Source organism: Pseudopipra pipra, chromosome 10, assembly GCF_036250125.1.
Source record: "Pseudopipra pipra isolate bDixPip1 chromosome 10, bDixPip1.hap1, whole genome shotgun sequence".
Lineage (NCBI taxonomy): Eukaryota > Metazoa > Chordata > Aves > Passeriformes > Pipridae > Pseudopipra > Pseudopipra pipra.
Genome location: NC_087558.1, coordinates 7,201,635 through 7,221,405, shown reverse-complemented (window position 1 = coordinate 7,221,405; position 19,771 = coordinate 7,201,635). Strand labels below are relative to the sequence as shown.

At 38.8% G+C, this 19,771-nt stretch overlaps 1 protein-coding gene across 2 annotated transcripts in view; it reads right to left on the bottom strand.

Annotated features, from left to right (window-relative positions):
• The window catches only part of PIK3CA (phosphatidylinositol-4,5-bisphosphate 3-kinase catalytic subunit alpha), a 42,209-nt gene that overhangs the window by 14,752 nt on the left and 7,686 nt on the right, over positions 1-19,771 (bottom strand). Inside the window, exons 1-10 of one of the 2 annotated variants that reach the window (XM_064665889.1) lie at positions 17,627-17,851; positions 10,769-11,182; positions 9,037-9,246; positions 8,119-8,369; positions 6,258-6,503; positions 5,314-5,399; positions 3,337-3,442; positions 2,207-2,359; positions 1,971-2,105; positions 342-466 (exon numbers count right to left, since the gene is read on the bottom strand). In XM_064665889.1, the coding sequence (XP_064521959.1) occupies positions 342-466; positions 1,971-2,105; positions 2,207-2,359; positions 3,337-3,442; positions 5,314-5,399; positions 6,258-6,503; positions 8,119-8,369; positions 9,037-9,246; positions 10,769-11,120 (1,664 nt within the window). In that variant the 5' untranslated portion in view covers positions 11,121-11,182; positions 17,627-17,851. Of the gene's footprint in view, positions 1-341; positions 467-1,970; positions 2,106-2,206; positions 2,360-3,336; positions 3,443-5,313; positions 5,400-6,257; positions 6,504-8,118; positions 8,370-9,036; positions 9,247-10,768; positions 11,183-17,626; positions 17,852-19,771 lie in introns of those variants that run through there. The other variant, XM_064665890.1, reaches the window with a different exon arrangement.

Here is a 19,771-nt window from a genome sequence, read left to right as displayed (position 1 = left end):
TTCAATAACCATCTACTATGTCCCCACAGCCTTGCACCTTTTTCTTCCTTTGTCAGCAGAATCCCATGGATACCCAGACAGCTGTCAGGATCCATGCATGCAGGTAAGACTGAAGCAACAGGGAAAATGTGAACTCATTCAGTAACTGACTTTTCTCCATGGCCTTAACCAAGACATACAGCGCAGAACACTTTGCAAGCCTTGTATAAAATACCAACTCCACAGTATGGAGGAAAAGGGAGCAAAATCCAGCATAATCATGACAAATTTAGAGGGAATGGGGTGAAGTCTTGTTATGCCAACAAGGGTTTTTCTTTGGTTTGGTTTTTAATTTCCAATACCTGTGTCTCCAGAGGAAGTCCTTCTCTTGCTCAGTGATTTCAGACAGAGGGTCTCGTGTACAGATGGCTCGCAACTGCTCCTTGTCACTCTCTGTCAATTCACTGTCTCTGGCTATTCTGTTACTCTGCAGAGAGAAAGTGGTACATTAACCCTCCACACAATTCTTTCTGTTGCCATACAACACATAGGAAAGTGTGTTTAACACAGTATTTTAACATTTCAACTAAATTAGCAGTGTGGAGAAATGGCAGCAGTTGATATCTGATGAACAACATAATGCAGCACAAAATGAAACTGGTCATTTCTACCCCCAGCTTCAGACTGCTGAGAGCTGTTGAAAGGAGTGAAAAAGATTCAGAACTAAAAACAAAGGCTTTTCCATATTTAACCACTATGAACTTCTTCTATGGTGTTGTAAGGATTATCACCAAAAAAAGATAAGATAATAATTTGAGACCTTATTATACTTCAGGGGTTTTTTTTCAATTGTAAAGTGTAAGTTGACTACTACTTTGCCACTGAAGTGAGTTTATCCTCCTCACCATTTTTTATTTTTGCCTACAGACAAAAACAAAACAAGTTGAGCATATACAAGCTCAGGTAATAGGCTGTGTTATAGCAAAGGAATGTTATTTACCAAGAAGCCAGCTGGCCTTAAACATTCATTGAGAGCCCTGCAGCATTGCTGCATAAACCACAGCAGATATGCTACTCTATGAGGGACTTCCTGCAGAGTATCAAGAGAAATCAAATGCCTACAGCCTGTTGTTCAAGATATGTTGATATGTTATAAATATCACCAGAATTCCCAAAGTGGACGCTCACTACCACCTACGCAGTTTTTGGCACAGCGAAACTTTCCACCACGAGACTCTTCTTCACACAGACCATGGAGCTCTCTTGGGGAAACTCTCAAGTCTTTGAAGCAGCCTCCAGAAGAAAATGTAAAACAACTGATTTCACAGCCATGGTTTTAAATACAGAGCAATTTTAGCTTTGCTGCTTTTCTTTTTTTTACTTCTTTTATTCATCCAACAAGTGCTTTGAAGAAAGCTCCAAACCTCACCAAAAAGCCAACTGTCAACGCCCAAGCTCCCTTCCGTGGAAGAGAAGAGATAAAGGACTACACCCATGTGTGTGCCAGTCAATTCTCTTAAAATTCCCTCTACTTGTGGTCGGAACTAGCCCATAAAAGAGACAGTAAAGAGTTTAAGCACCTCTGGGTTACACAGGAAAGCCTACACATAAACACGAAACTGCAACAAGGAAAAACAGCGTCACTGAGGGAGAATTACAACTTTTGAATAGTTAAACTAAGTATTTTAGACACCTGAATTAGCAATACAAAAATGTTAAAAATGCCCTGACGTTTTGTACAGCAAGACAGTTTCTCTTTGAAGTGTTTTGGTTGGTGAGTGAACCATTAGGTCAGTTTACTGGTAATATAAAGAAAGGAGAATATATTACTCATTTTACTAAACACACGACAAAAACTTGATTACTTGATTTTACAGTAAATCAGGGTATAAAAGAAAAAAGTTTTATCACTAACATACTGAGTAAAATAAAGTAGTAAATAATACTTTCCTATTTCAGTAGCTGATCTTGGAAGGGGGGGTTTGCCTTACCTGCCCTGCATAGCTGTAGTTGAATCCCAGTTCACGTGATATTGTCCAGTTGGCATGTTCTTCTATCACTGCCATATCTGGAAACTTTACAGGATTGCTAAACCAATCAAACTCCAGCTCTAAACATGGAGTTTCCTGTGTAAAGGGAATTCAAATTACTTTTTCTGTCGAATGATACTTATTAGAATACAGCATATTTTGAAAATATACTCTTGAGGAAGCTGGCATGCAAATACCTTATTTGGATTTGATCCAGTAACACCAATAGGATTCAACAAATCCTCCAGCCCATGAGGTACTGCCCAGAGATTCAAAGCCATTTTCCCAGATACAAGAGTGTCTGTGTAATCGAACATGTTTATATTTCCCCAAGCCAATGGACAGTGCTCCTTAAAGAGATTAAAATATGATTTTTTTCAGGGTCATCTATGAATTACTGCAGAGCGAGTCAGAAGAAACAATATATTCCTCCCAGATCAAGTTGTTACATTCCCAGCTTAGCAGAAAGCAGATTGTGGAAGCTGCACCGTATTTTTCTGTGAATGACTGTCAGAGCAATCATTTTACAAAATTATATCAAACGAATTGCAAACACATGCTGACACCTTCCTCACATCAGAATAAGTCAAGATGATGTAGAAAGTTTTTTTGACACAGAGAGACTTTTTACCAAGGCCTGTAGTGAAAGAACAAGGAGCAACAGTTTTAGACTGAAAGCCAATAGTTTTAGATTACGCAAAAGAAATATTTATTATTTTTTTTTTATTGTAAGGGTGGTCAGACACTGGCACAGGTTGCCCTGAGAAGCTGTGGATGCTCCATCCCTGGAAGTATCCAAGACAAAACCCTCCTAATATAGTACCTGTGACACACACTCAAACCCAGAATGTAATGATGCTGGTGGCTAGAATTAGGTGTTGCATGTAAACTATTAAAAATTACTACTTGAGATCTTTCATCAAATGCTATAGGAACACAGATTTTCTTTACTTGAAAATTCAACTCTAAAAGTGTAAATATCGTCCTTTAAAGATAAATAAGTTAGTAACATGGGTTTACAAAATTAAGTTTAAAGGCATTTCCACCTCAAAACACTAACACTGGTCTTTGTGTCTGGAAATGCAGCATAGATGTGATTTACAGGGCTCAACTCATAAGCTTTTTTCTGTGTAGTTTAATTTCCAAACACAAAAATAGTGGTAGCCTGAATAAGACACAAGAAAAAAAAACCACCCTATTTTAAGCAGATTCAAATCAAACAGTGCACTAAGACTCCTTGCCAGGACAGCATTTACCACATGTTTTTCCCAAACTTGATTTAAGTAGCTTTTGCTCATTAGTGCATTAAATCCATGAAGCATTTTACCTCCTTAGCTCCCTTCCGGCCTTTAACGGAGCAGATCGAGAGGCAGAGCCGAGCAGCACGTGGGAGATCAGGAATGTACATGTCATACAACAGCCATTCATTCCATCTGCAGGATTCAGAAAGCAGAATTAAACCAGGTTAAAGGAGAGCATGCAGGCAAGTGCATTCAATCAAGAGTTACACTAAAAGGCATTTGTCATATTCCAGTCTAAACTCTGTATGTGCATAAAGAGTACATTTTCTGACTGAAAAGGGATCTCCATATACACATTTGACCACATCCACTTCTTTTGGGAATGGTAACCTCCCCAGTAGCCTTCTAGCACCAACACTGTCTAAAAAATCATGGTAGGTTCCATTCCTGCAACCTAAACATAATGGATTTGCATATATACAATATATGCAATATAAACCTTACTGATGTAAGGTTTAGCCTGTGAAATATTTTTCAGGGAAATATTTTTCAGGGAAAAAAAGAAACTGGGAAAAATGTGGCATGGCTTTCAGAACTGAATTAAATTTGAACTGCTGAAAAAGATAACTGCAAGATGGGGATATAACACGGAAACTCAAATCCATGTTCCTAACTCAAAGATTATTTTATTTACTATAGTAATAAGAGCACAGATTGGTTCTACAGGAATAGTTTGGTTTTGTTTTCATTAGCTTCTCTAAGTAGAATTTAGCTCTCAGTTGGAAGAACTGTGCTTCTGAAGAGGAACTTCTGAACACAGTTTCTTCTCCTAAGCAGATTGTCATGTTGAATTTTCTCAGTTGAAAGAGGCAGCAGCTTCCAAGGACAGCATTAATTTTTTCAATGTGTCTGTAAGCTACTAAAAGCAGTTTTCCATAGAAATAACTGTGAAAGCCTTTCTCTAAGAATGAAGAAATTGGCAGATAACCTTCAATTCGCTTTTCTTATGTGTTCATTTCATAAAATAGAAATCTGTGCAATTATATTCATGTTTTTAAGTCATAACCTTCACCACCTTTCCCAGATTTTCTCTCTGAAACAGTTTAAACTATCAGTTCAAGTACAGCTATATTCAGGGCAACTCCGAAGGAGAGTCTATTTTTCAACAACTATGTATATTATTAGCCCTTTAATTATAAAACCTAATCATATTCATAGAAAACGTACAGATAAAAATAAAAGTTTCAAAATTTTTTAATAAAGACATGAAGTCAGAAAATGCAAGTCAAGAATTACTTCTGCACACATACTTTGCATCTAATCCTAGCAGATGCTGGAATTCACACCTCCTCATTAGTTAAAGTTATGAGAACAGGCAGCTAAAAGATGTCTTCAGTGTTTATATACAAATATATATAAAAATTGTTTTTGCTCTCGTGAGTTCAGGTCATTTTTTTTCCCAGATAATATTGACAGTATGTCAAACACCCTGGAAAATCAGCCCAGCTCTGGCAGTCACTTCCACGTTAGCAGGTGATACCCCTCTCTCCACATCCACGTGGTTCCCCTTTGGAACACACTGTGCAACCTCCCCAGAACCAATTTGCAGGTTACATGACATCACACTGCCTCGTGCTGAGAGTGAAATCTGAACCTGCAGCTGGAACACCTACTGCTGATCCACAGGCAAAACCAGAGCTCAGCTTCCTAGAGCTGTGCTGGTTTCACAGTATTAATGAGTGAATTATGAATTATAGTTTATATATATGAATTATATTGGTGTTTCAGAGGCGACAGTAAATGCTCATGTAAAACTGATGTGTTCAGTAAAGAAACTATACTTTTATATGCAAGATAAAATGCTTGTGCTTGAATTAAATTAATGTTATTTTTATATATAGGGTTATGTAATATATTTTTACAAAACTTAAGGCAAAGGATTCCCAGCAAGGAGCTCTACCTGAGTGAAGTAATGGCTAAGTGGAGCCTTTACTCCCTCAGTGCTATCACTTATGATGCCCTGGAAGTCAGGTTCCCTATAGTCACTCAGGTGTTTAACTTACCTGGGGTTAGAACAAGGTACCCTCTGAGTATTCACATTGTCACACAAAGGTTCCCCTCCATGGTAGATACCTGTTCTAACATAGATCTGAAAACAACATCCATATTAATACTGTCTCTGAAATATTACTATAAACAAATTTTTGCATTGCTATCAACACATACCAGGATTACAACCCATTACCCTTTCATTTTCAGCAAGTGCAAAACAAAAACAAAACTGAAAACCAAACAGCCCCAACATTCCCCAAACCAAATTAATTCATGCTCTGTCAGGTGTGAAGCCAAGCATATAAGCAAACCCTTCTAGAAAAAACATTTTGGTCTTTTTCCTTACTAATTGCAAAACTAGTCCTTAAAAAATATAGTAATCAACTTGAAATGAACACTAAAATAAAACAACTCTGGAATTTATTCTCATTTTTTCCTGTGCCAAGGTACAGTGAAAAAAAACACCGAACAAATTCTGAGGAAAGAGAGCCGGGGTTGTAGATGTCTTCAATGGGATTGAACCCTCCACCTGCCTTTTCTGCCTTATCACCCCACGCCTCTCTTTTCATAAACGCAGACAGTAGCACATTATCCAGCATCCCCTAACCAAAAGTACTGTCAATTACTGTAACACATCCTTAAACATAATTATTTAGAAGCAACATGGGTTTTCTTTTTCTATCCATTACATACTCTGCTGAAGGGAACTATGCAAACTGAATCCTGCTTCTCCCAGGCAGAATATTTAGCTAAATACCACAACTTGAACTTTTTAAGCAGTATACAAGTTTCCATATGCTGAAACATGGACATATTCTTTAGAATCGAGCACTTCAATTTAAATAAAAAGTGGTATAATTTCCTAGTTAAATAACTATTCTTTTCCAGTGTCAATGCAGAACCGAAAACTCAGGAGGACAACTATGAGCTGCTGAAAATCATGTGACGCCTTTACCTTGTCTATGTCTCTAATGTTCACATTTACATAGGTTGCACAGAGGATTCTTATTCTGAGAGCACTGTTTATAGTCCAGAGGGATTTGGTTGTAGCCTCTCCGTTCATGTAGGGTGTAGCTGTGGAGATCCGCCTGGAGTAGGAGGGCATTGTGAAGGTGTCCAGGGGCAGCTGGGTGTACAGGCTTTCCTTGGCCATCAGCATCAGGTTGGGCATTCGACCAAGCATTATACAGCTTCTTATGTACTGCAGCAAAACAAACCCAAAAAATGCTGTATGTTTTAAAAGTCTACACTCCTGGTAATTCAAACCTATGCAGGAAATCAGAAAAGTAGAAGCGTATTTAAAGAGCTGGCTGTGTCCCTGTGTGCACACCCTTTACAGTGTTCATAGTTACAACATCCAAAAGTTTCAATACATGCTGGATAGGGTTGCACAGCTGCACTTCATACAGATTTTGTGATATGAACAATGTCTACAACAAGAGGTTGAACTGGAGAGAGGGAGCAGAGCTGACAAAAACAGTCAGGTTTCTTGTACAGCTCTTTAGCTCTGGTGCAGTGCAGCACAAAGCAGACGGATTTGAGCTGTCTCTGGAAGCAGTTGACACGTTTTTGAACAGCAAGTGCTGTACCAGCCCGCTGTGCAGCCCTAGCACAGGTGACTGGTACTCCTGGTCACAGGCAGGAGCACGAGGCAAATGGCAGACAGTCATTTTTGGTTCAGTTGTGCTTATTACCTTACACTCAGCACTGATCCTGACAGACTCTGCTCCTGACACACTTTAGCTGTAAGGCTGTTGGTGTCCAGTCGGGTCTGAGTGCTGAGAGTATTTAGTCTGGCAACAGCACCACAAAATACAGTATTAATTCAGGTCCAGCCCTGGAGTTAATGAGCAAGCTCTGCTGCAGCACAGCAAAGGCAAACCAGATGCTTCTGAGGAAGCCACGCTAGATCAAATAGGTCTGGTGTTTGATCTTAAGATGACTCTACAGAATTATTCATGTATGCCTGCACTTGTTCCCCAGCTCCCATAGTAAAGAGCTGCTTTTCCCATTACTCAGGATCCCCCACCCCTCCTTCTCTCCTCCATTGCTCTGAAGATCAGACTGTCAACCATTTTAGCTGAAGGAATGGAAGCTGTTTATTACAATTCATTCCTCAGAGAGGAAGCAGCAGCAGTCTGTCAGGAAATCTACAGGGTGACATTATTGTCTGTTCCAGAGAGGGCTGCTCAGATGCTCTTCTGTCAAATGTTCTGTCTCACACTCCCAGCACTAAAAAAACCCAGGCAGTGAAGGACAGACAGACACAAGCAAGGCTTAGCAATGATTTCTGTGGTGCTGGAGGTTTACATTTTTTATCTTATTAAAGAAGTGATAAAGATGTACATAACAGGAAAAGAGAGTTTTCTATTTTTCCACCCCTTTAGGACAAGATTTACAGTAGCAACAGTTGTCTCATAATTTACAATCTGATTGAATTTCCTTTGGTGTTGCATCAGCACTATTCAAATCTAATTCATCTCCTGCCATTAAAAATCTAGGATATTTCTAAAAGTACCTACCACTGATTTATCACTAATGTTAGAGTTAAGAAAGAAGAATAAAAATTACGCTAGTGACACAAATTCTAGTTTAAATTACATTTTCTCCTCATGCTCTTTTGAAGCACATAAAGCAACAAATATGCACACTACACACGTGCATCAGCCAATTTGTTTAAAGGGGCATACACTGTTACATTCTATGTTTTGGATTAATTTAATGAAAAAGTCAAACCTAAAATTGATCCCTTTTCTCCCCCACAAATTTGGACTATTTTAGTGCAGTTTTAAAAATACATCCTTCATGTTACTTACCTTGTACTGGCTCAGTGGACATTTTTCTAGCAAGTATTCATCACAGCCACACACTTTTAAGATATATTTGCCCTGGTACTCCAAGACACAAAGTTTCAGTTGTTCAGATGACAGCAACATACTTCGTGTTTTCTTCCTAATTGCTTCAGCAATAACTTGCTCAGGCACACAGTCATGGTTGATTTTTAAGGTGTATTTCTGTTTATCATTGTTTGGTGAGACTATTACCCATATCACCACTATAATTTGCCCTAGAACAAATGTAAAATCATGTTAGGTCTATCTTTAAAATGCAGTTTCAAAACAAAAAGCACAAACTCCCCCCCAAAAAAAACCCAAACCAAACAACTCTCACCTCCTTCCCAACACAGAGAATTGCTTTCAGTATTAAATAAAGATGTAAGCAAGATTCATAGTCCAAACCGACAGAGGGGTTTATAACTTCTGCAAGGAACTGGGTGCACTCAGTTTATTTTTGACTCAAGTGTAAATTCAAACTTTTAGCCCTGAGGTTAAGAATGTTTTTATTAACTGAATACTACTGACTATTTGGCCTTCAAGAAAACAGCAGTAACTCACTCATATTTCAGGACTGCAAGATAACTCACTGATTCAGCATGATTTAATTCCAGATTTCTGAATGTCATAGAAAACTGCAAAACCCATTAAAAAGTCACCTCTATTTACCGAGTTATATTTCAAGATTTAGTTATCAGAATAGCAAAAAGCGTAATTTTAATTATTCTTTTGAACCCACACTCTATCAAGAAAATTATTCTGAAGAACTTAAGGTGTAAGGGATTGCTATACTGTACTAAATACAGTACATAAAACAGTGATTTACCTCAGTCAACAGCTGTACTTTTTGACTTCAAACACTGAAAACACATTTGTTTCTACTGTAAATATTGATCTTACCTTTGTCTAGTTTATTGTATATGTGTTTGGGTAGTTCAGCTGAAGACTCTACATTTGGAGGGTAGACATACAGTGCTCTGCTGTGCGGTGCATTGGCATCTCGAAGATCCACTGCTTCTTTACAAACATTGAGAATGTTTCTTCTAAAGTCTTGTACTTCTGGATCCTTGACCATGTCAAATTCACAGACAGGCATGCCAATAGCAAAACCTGCAGCATGGAAGCAGCATGAGGAAATAATTGTAACTGACAATTACAGCTAAACATTCCTTCTGTCAGTCACCAAAAAAAGCATGTCTTAAACAAAATGCAGCATAAAATACATGTCTTAAACATTGGCTTCTACATAATTGTTTTATATCATTCAAGAACCACACAATTCTAAAGTCAAGTGCACTTAGCAGACACAGAAAAGGTTAGAAAACAGGTGCCCATTCCCTAAAGATCCTGGAAGCCTTAAATCACTGCTCTCACAGCTGACATTCCTCCTGGAGGAAAAGGACCAGTACTGAACTTCCTTTGAAGTCAGCACAACATTTCCTAAGGGGACCAGAGGAGCTGTGACACCTGATTTTTTCTAAAACCCTAGCAGGATTGTTGGTAGCTATTAGGACCATAATCAACTGTGCTTACAACTGAATGACAGCTATTAATACTTTTGTTTAATGACCTACATTATTTAAGACACACAACAAGCACACCAAGAGATACTGAACTTAAGCTCTTTGGCAAAGATTCATGTAATAACAGTCCACTTCTCTCAAGTCCTCAGTCTCAGAAGTAATTTCATTTGCTTTAATGAGATGACTTGGATATATCATTATTTATGCATGAATGTTCAAATGGAACCTTTCAATTGTCGTGTAGCAGGGTTACCTGACCTCTGCTCTCCCCTAGTCCTGAACTGGTTGAGCTTTACAAAACAGAAGCAGTTTACTTACGATGCATTCACAACTATTAAATAATTTAACAATTAGGAGCACCCCAGAACAAGTATTTCCAGTTGACAAGTCTCTGCTACTGCAGTACTCCCTTGTTAGCAATGAAACAGGAGTGGGGGTGTTTGTATTGCCTGAATTTAATACTTAACCAAGATGCTGGAATATATGCCAGTCTCCCTGTGCTTCCTCAGTGGATGGTGGAAAACAATAAGCTACTTCAGAGATGATTCAAAACATCACAATTTGTCTCCTCTCTCCCTCTCCAACCTCAGGTGTTTGTTTCTCCCCTCTTTCCATGCTCTTTTGTCCAAAGGGGAAAAGGGAAGACAAAACCCACCTAAGAAATTTCACTTTCTAAGCAAGCCAGAGAAAACGTGTTATTGCAAATGTGGTTTAAGATTTGTAGTTAAATCCAGAATTGAGAATTCTGTAAACTTCAAAACAAATTATGATTGACTTCCCAAAAAATACAACAGGTTTTGCTCTGTAATAATGTGAAATCCTGATAATAAGAGACAAGCAAAAAGATATTCTCTAACCCACAGGCAAGTACAAATATGTTTTACAAAGCCAAGGCTTTATATGTGAATGAACCAGAACAGCAAAAGGAGTTTAACTCACAGTTTACAAATATTGGCTCTACTATGATCAGCATCCTTGGACATTTGATGCAACAACTGACAGTTACGAAATGCAAATGTGACAAACACAACCCATCTCAATTCTTTATATTTTGAAGAGGAGTAGTCAGTTAAACAGGTTAGCTATGTTTAAATAAAATATAATCTCACCTATTTCTCTATTAAGAATCTTTTCTTCTCTGTTACCTACTGGTTCAATAACTTTTAGAAAAGGCTGAAACAGTCGCAGGTCACAAAGTCTCCGTGTTTCATCAAAAAATTCTTCTCTTTCCGCTTCTTGCGTAACACTTACAAAAATGTAAGAAGATTCATCCTGAAGGAGCTGATAGAGAGGGTATTTTCTTGCTTCTTTAAAGAGTTCATGTTTAATAGTCAGTAAGGTGGCCTCACGGAGGCATTCTAGTGTCACTATCATTCCGTTCGGGAGAAGACACTCCACAAGGATCCGCGGTGGCATCAAGTGGATGCCCCATAGTTCACCAGATGATGGCCGCGGAGGCATTTTTAATTCTTGAGATAACTTTGCACTCCAAGCCCTTCAAGCAGCGACTCGTACGCGCAAACCTGAGGAAGAATCAGAAATCTGAATATTAAAATTTGAAATACAAACATCGCTGGGGATTTCAGATAAAACTGTTCGAACACCGCTTGTAATTACAGATGAATATTCGTGGCTGTATTTTACATTCACAAAAAAAGACTTGATACAACTGATGCCTAAGGAACTTGTATTTTGTCTAAATATCTACTCAAACAAAACAGTTAATGGCAGAATCACATTAGTTTGGAAAAAATGCCAATATACACACGGTCTTAAAAATAGAGGATTTTTTTTTTTACCTTGACCTTATAAGTCGTGATTATAACACTTCAGTAGCACGAGAGATGAAAATATCTAATATTCAATTTATTACAGAAATTTTTAAACAAACCTCAAACCCAGTTCTTCACATTTTTAATTTGTAAAGAGAAACATATTATCACGTGGATGATACAAACCATCTGCTTTGTTAAGTTTAGCCAAAACCAATGCTTCTATACTTCTTTTTTAAACTATTTTCTAATCTCAACCCTCTGAAGTATTCAAACAACACTGACATAATAGTTATAAATATTTATTAAAACCTCTAAGCTTGATTTTAAGAATCCATGTACACACAAGATTGGCTGTAGCTTTTCTGAATTAGTATAAGCTACTTATTGCAACAAAACCTTTTCTTCCATGAATGAGACAGAAGAACTGAGCTCCATTAACACTTTTTAGTTGGGCTTGTTTTACTTAGCATTGATTCCCTGTTCCAGTTCCCTTTGGCAGCTGCATGAATGTCTTTGCCAGGCCAAAGGAAAGGAGAGGAACACGTGTCTGACCTTCCAGCTGTGCTGCTCATGCCACCCTAGAGCAGCTACAAGAAACACAGTATCTGGGCAGAGCAGAGATGTCTTGCAGCCCAGGGGCCAAGGGCAGATGCCAAAAAAAGAGCAGAACCACCAGGCAGGCACACGGTAATCGCTACCTATTTTTAATGTCCTTAACCAGAGGTAACATTTCTGTATTTGCAAAAGAAATCCATCAAGAACTGCTGAATTTGTTCAGGATGTTTTCACACATAAACTGTTGGCATCCTGGGACAAGAGTGAAGAACATTTCATGTTGCAAAATACTTGCTCTTCTTTGTTCTGAGGCCTGCTACTTTCACCCAGTATCCCAGATTTTTTGTTTTGAAACAAAGTTCCTTATCTTTGCATTCCTTGCTCTTAATTTTACAGGCATCCATTACAGGATCATCAAATGTTAAGGGTTGGAGAGGACCTTAAAGATCATCTCGTTCCAACCCCCTGCCACGTGCAGGGACACCTCCCACTGCACCAAGTTGCTCAAGGCTTTGTCCAACCTGGCCTTGAACACTTCCAGGGACAGGGCATCCAGAACTTCTCTGGGCAACCTGTGCCAGTGCCTCACCACCCTCACAGCAAAGAATTTTTTTCTAGTATCCACCTAGACTAAACTTCCCCTCTTTAAAATATATATTTATATAAATATACACTGTGTATATATGAATACATTTATAAATATATAAAATTTATATATAATTTTTTTACATAAGTTAAAAAATAAAATAATGATCCTCACTTCTGCACTCCTACGTCTTGGTACTTATTTTCTGAAAAGTTTTCTTCCAAGTACATCCAGTACCTGCTCTTGCCACACTCCAGTTCTTACAAAGAAGCATTAGAATGAAAATGATGTTTTCCCAAACCCACTGCTTCCTAAGCAACTCTGAGTAGCAATAGGGTTGTCTTTTTTAATCCCTCCTTTGTAGTTGTAGTTTGGGCTTTTAAAAATATCCACACAAGTACTGAAGTGCCACTGCAGATTTAGAAAAATGCTTTTCCACTAATACCTCATGCATATTTAGAAAGGCTTTGCAAATGACTTCTTTTTCAAAGAGAGTTTAAAGAAGCTGTTTTATTTCCCTCATCATTGTAATAGTCTCAGTGAGCGGATGCTGAAATGGAAAGTTCTAAGCACACACAGTGTATTTAAAGAGGCAAACTTGAGAAGCTTACCAATTACAAAACATTACCAGTGAACCCAAATAACACCATTTAGAGTAACTTAGAGGATTCCAAATTACCAATAACTATCCTCAGCTTATAGATAAAAAGAAATACACAGCTTAAATGGCATCTGTTTGATCAGTCAAAGCATGAACAAGACTCCCTCCCCACATCACTGCATCAAGTGCCATCAAATTACATTTCTTAATTACAATCACAGGCAGAAACACATCACTGTTATGGCATAAACCAGCACGAAACCCCCAAACAAACAAAAATATGCAGTTAAATGAACTTTTCCTGTCCACACACATACAATGGTAGTATAGATGGATCACAGTCAAATTAAATATTTACAACACTTGACTGAGTTTATATCAGAAGTCTTTGAGTTTCACAATCCTGCTGAGACTCCTCTGAACTGTAAGAGCCCATTTTCACTGCAAGAATGGTGGCTCGTTCCACTGTAATTTTTCCTTCCTCCTCACCAACAATTGCCAACAAAGAACCAGAGGCAGCAGTGGGGGACACACACATACATATTAAATCCTTCTAGCCAAGTGTCTCTTCAAAATAAATGTCAGCCTTGGCTTCTTAAATAATTCAAACGGTAAATGACAATTCAACACCATTTCTTCAAAAACTTGCGAACGGTCCAAAAATGACATCCCAAAACCTACACTTTTTAGAGCAACTGCACCAAGACAGCAGCTTTTGTTTTAAACTGGGATACAGACATGTGCTGGAATGGTGCACACAGTCATTCTGTGTGCACATTCATCTCACTCGCACATGTAATCACGCCTCCAGGGTTTGGATTTGGAAAGCAAAAATGTAAACAGAAACAGTTTTGAAGTATAGCTGGCAGCTTGTGTTTCTGTGTACACTTTCAAATCTGGAAGGCTGCCTGGAATAAATAGAATCAATTATGTTCTTCGACAGTGAAAGGACTATAATTTTAAGGGAATTCTAGAGAGATGTTATTTAAGTCAAACTAAGGGTAGAGGCAAACACTTCAAATGAACGCTACACCACACCTGCAATCCCTGACCTTCCAAAAGCACTTTAAACATTTTTTCCCTGCCAAAAGCTTTGGGACACCTGGGCTTGTGCAAAACACTTGACATGTCCTGCACCCTTGTCTCTAAACTGGAGACATGGATATGACAGACGGACTGCTCAGTGGATAAGGAATTGGCTGGATGGTCGCACTCAAGAGTTGGGGACAACGGTTCAATGTCCAAGAGGAGCCCAGGGACAAGTGGCATCCTCAGGGAGATGGACCTGCACAGGCTGGAGAGGTGAGACTGTGCAAACCTTGGGAACTTCAACAAGGCCACATGCAAGTTGCTGCACTCGGGTCAGGGCATTTCCAAGCACAAACACAGGTTGGGAGGAGAATGGATGGAGAGCAACCCACTGCCCTTGCTGAGCATCCAACCTAGAAGTGATCAAGTTTTGAGATTCCATTCAAAAAGAGTAAACATACATGTGGTGGAAGAAAGTAGGAAGATAAACAACATACCTTCCACAACACAGATTCCTACCTGCATCCAGATACACTTACCATATTAATGCTGATTTATATAATCTATTTTCTCACAGGATAGAAATTAGCTATCATCTGATATAGCTGATATAATCCCTTATTAAGAATAAGAGATTCCAAGTTCAGAAAATTTGGTTTTGGTAAACTGTGACAGTTTTGTCACCTCACAGGTAAAGAGACACTGTGCACGTCAATGGGACAATCTATGGAAAAAAAATTATTGTTCCCTTTAGGAGATGTATAGCTAAGGCTCTCTCTCATCAGAACAAGGACCTACAGGCTCTAGAAGGAAATTTTTTCATCTCTGATGTATCAACTAGCAAGAAATCTAGCAAGCATAGAAGAAAGCAAGAAATATACTGTGCTGTAACATTGTATGGAATGTATAAAGTATGGGATGCTTATGCAAAGAGAGGTACCCATTCCAGTGACTGAGAACTGAGTAATTTTGCATTGCTATAAACATCAGCTAGTGTTTCAAAACCCATTCAAAAGGACAGACTAAACACTCAGTGCAATTTTATCAGTCCATATTTGAAAGTGAATGAGTCATTCAGTAAACTGCTGCACTTTAATTGAGGCCCATTAGTTTTTCCATTCACAAGACAAATCCCATTACACTGTTTTTACAGACAGGATGTAGCAATGTTTTATAATAATTTGTGGTATCTTTGGTATCAGAGAGCTGCTCGTAAGAATTTGTGTCTAATTTGATTTCTTTTCCAGGCAGAAGTTTCCTCTAGAATCCTGGCTTTGCCTTAAGAAAAAGGCTTCTATTCATTAAATAACCTTAATTCTCTATCAAATTGACAGAATCATGAACTTCCAGGTATGAACCCCAAATAAGCCTTTATAAAATACTGTGGAATCTCCAAAACAGAAGCTGTGGGTTTGTGTAGATAAAAGAGTTCCCGGAACAAGAACAACACTTTTCAGAATGCAAGAGACATTTCAAACTTCCTATATGCCAGAATGTTTTATCCTCATCTTTAGAAACATCAGGAACTCCAAAACATGAAGAAAACTGGGCAGAGTTGCCTGTCTAATTTTGCTGCTGTCCAAACCTGCTGTGTGGTGACAGTAAGACTGCCTCACACTAGATATTTTCAGTACTGTCCTTTTGTTCTTCCTCCTTGCCAAGCTGGCACTTTTCCAAAATCCGGGAAGACTGGTACAAAGATGTCTGAAACTGTCCTCCATGAAAACATTATTGCACACATTTAAATGGCAGAAATAGTGCTTTGTTTAGAATAGAAAACAGAAGATGTTGCATTGCAGTCGTGTCTCATTTTTTATGTTCTACTTTCATCCTTATTTCCCAGAAAACACGCGGATACACGGAATTGCTTATCTGATCACAAACAGCAGCTCAAGGGAAGCAAAACAGAAGGGTTTAACACTGTCAAAAACATTTTAGCAATTAGATTCCCTCTGAAACGGGCAAATAGTTCCAAACACCACCTATTTTATTTGTAGCTACCTACTTCTTCCCACATTCAAAAACAGGGCCAAGTACATTTGCCTGGCTCTAGAAGGAGCTAAAATTATTGGTAGCATCTGTAGAATTATAGTACAGCAGAAATACAAGATCATTCTTTCCTGTGAATGTAAAACCTCACTGAAAATTAGTGAAAAGCAGTTTCAGTCGAGTTAGATACAAGAGCATGGGGCAACTACGTTTCAGAGCTGTTTTCTTTAAAGTTATCTTATGTCCAGGGTTTTTTTTAAATTTCAGAATACAATATTCTTGTAGTGACTTTCAGATACCACGAATAAAATTAATGGTGAGGTCATCCTGAAAAAAAAAAGAACTCACTATAACGTATTTTTCAAGAGGTAATACGTGTTTTATGTTACTGAATAAAACAAAGGATCAAACGGCTGTAATAAAACCGAGATGAAGAGTTTAAAAAGATTTACTATTGCTGGAATATTTCTTTTTACTCTCCAAGAAAAATCAAAAGAGCTTTGCAAATTCTTATTTTCAAATCCCCTTGCTCACCACCCTCCCCCACCCATGCAGGCACAGTGTTTATAGCTTCACTCAGTGTCTGGGAGCCACGAAAACAGGATCACGAGAAAGAAACATTCACAAGTTGCTGGTGACCTCTACAATTCCCACTACGACTGTGCTTTTCCCCTAGGGATCCCATGACATACCAAAGGCAGAATGTCTGTCCTAGAACATTTTCTTCCAGTTAAAGGCAGAATTAAACAAAGGAAACCCTGGAATTAAATCTCCCTTTTTAGTCCGAAATCATTCAGTAATTCCATTTCTAGATCCACCTCAAAGGGCAGGACTTTGTTATTCATAGAGGACTAATAGTCATAAAGCACAACAAAGAATTAGAAAAGCAAGGCATCTTCTCTTTACACTTCACATATCTGCTTACTCATTACTTCAGCAATTAGCTTGGCTTGCTGTGTAGCAGGATGAGAATTTCTCTCTCACCTAGTTCTGGTCTGGTTGGAGCTGTTCCTCCACAGCGAGGTGTGAGCTCTGGAGCTCAGTGAGCATCACACAAACTCTTTCAAGCTCTTTAAATAAAAAGCAAAGTTTGGCAACAAGATCAGAGCAACATGCCACTTTGTACCCACAGAAATAAGCTTTTTCTTTGATTACATATTTTTCTTTAATACTCCATTTCATATGACTGACAAACATTGTTTTATGTGAACATGAATAGAAAGAACATGAAGCAAAAGCACACCACAAACCATACTCTGCTCCTTGCTACAAATATTAAAGATTTCAATGTCAGCTCTTTTGCATGCAGTTCTGCTTTTGGAAATAAGTGCAAAACGATGTAAACAAAAGATTACTCTAGAATGTAATTCATTAAGCTAGATTTGAGAAGTAACAAATGCCGAATACATAACTAAAAATATAAAAAGTCCACCTTAAATAACGCTGTTTAGTTTTCTTTCCATGTTTCTTCCCATCCTCCCACCTTCCTGGGATATTTGGACTGCAGACAGTAAACAGGATCTTTAAAAACAGGAAGTGCTGGCACACAGACAAGGAACCAGAGCAGAGTTAATCCAGGTGTTCTGCACTCCGGCCGAGTCCGACTCTCCACGCGACGGGAGCAGCTGTGGAGCAGACCTGGGATAGGGCCTTCCCTAGTGCTGACCTCCCCGGGGCACGTCACCTCGGCTTTTGGAAGTAACTCCCTCTGTTGCAGCAAGATAAACCTCCAGTTGCATTGAGGAAGAGGAAAGATTTCCTCTCCCACTGTCCATACCCAGAAGGGCAGGGAAAGAATGGCAATAAAACTCCGGAGGTGCTGCAGACCTCACACAGACCCCATTTGCCTCTCTAACACAAGCAACAGCTCAAGATGGTTCAATCCACAACGTTCACCTGACCAGCTCCTCTGGATGGAAGGCACAAAGAGCACTGTGTGTTCCTCAGAAAATGTGACTGAGATTAGGCCCACTCCTGTTTACTAATTTACAATTATCTCTACACAAAATATTCACCCTGTGAGCCCTTTTTTTACTAAGACACAGCTGAGAAAGACATCAGATTCAGACTGACTTACAGTATCTTGTGTACTTCCCATGTAACATTTCTTGGGATGAAATCTGGCAGCAACTTTAAACTGAGATAATGGCTTTCTGCTACACTAAGTTACTCCAGACCCTGAAAGCAACTAATGTGTAAAAACAAAAAACTTCTGCATGGACTTACCGAATTCAGCTAGCAGAAATAATTATCTTTTATTTACTGGTAAACAGAGGATGGGATGCAACTTCATTTTTGTTAGGACATTTGTAAGGAACAATTGCCTCGGCAAAAGCTGTAGAAGTAGGTTATTTTATTTTTCTCTTTGTTTGAGCCCCTAAACTGAAAAACAGACACAATGCTTTCTCCATTGAGCTATTTCTTAGCTCCCTTTTCAAAACCATTTGTTGAGAGAAGGAAGTTTGTGGCAGAGTTAACACAAAGACACAGCCACTGTAATGAAAAAAAATTCAATTCTGCAGCTAAACACACTAGTGCTATAAACAGCTGAAATTCAGACAGTTCTTCGCAAACTATCCAATACAAAGACACGTGGAATAAGATAGCAGGCAAACAAATCCAGTTCCTCCCAAACCCTGCCCTGTAGAAGCTACACGAGCTGTAACCGCAACTGGAAAACCCCACGGCTTTTCAAGTTGGAAACACTGCAGTCCTACTCCATAGTAAACTTGTTTGTGATACAGAGTCAATGGTGATTAACCAAATATTTATTTAGCAGTAGATGATAACCCTGCTGAAAAGTAAGCAGCAACAGTTTTCCACAGAATATTATCAACAGACCTTTATTTACACCAGCAACAGACTGAGATTGTCCTGCCTACCCCCCCCCACACCAAGTGGGGAGACTGTTCAGCTGCAAAGCATTTGGCACCACTAACTGCTCCCCTCAGGCTTCATCTCCCTAAAAGTCAGTGATCCCACAGGTGTATTGCATCTAAGCACAAAGGAAAACTGGGCCTTCTATGTGACACAACACTGAAGACTAAATTCCTAATTTTGTAAGAGTATCTGACTTCATCGTATAAGTTACAAAGAAACCAAAGTTTCTCTGAAACCTTAAGAAGTGTTAATTCCTGTTCTAGCTGTTGACCCTGGTAGAACAGCCCTTTTCTCCACATATACAGGTTGGATGCCACCATCATGATGCTCAAGACACTAATGCATTTACATTTGTGTTCAACAAGTGCAAACAAACATGATTCATTGTCATTAGGTCCTGCATGCTTCAGCCTGAAGTACAAAACCAGCTCTGGTGAACTGTGACAAATGGTTCTTCAGCATCTTAATCTAAATGTTTATCATTCCTGTACATGTCTGTTGGAAGCACCTGATATGATTCGATGTTAAAGTCCTCTGCCCAAATTAAGATGCAAATGAGACCAAATGTGGGTTCAACAATACTGACTTTGTTATACTAAGTGTATGGGAGAAAGAGAGAGAGTGGGAGAAAGAGAGAGGGAGAAGACAAGAAAGTACAAGCAGAAGAAAGTCACCGCTGAGGATCCAGTGGCATCCC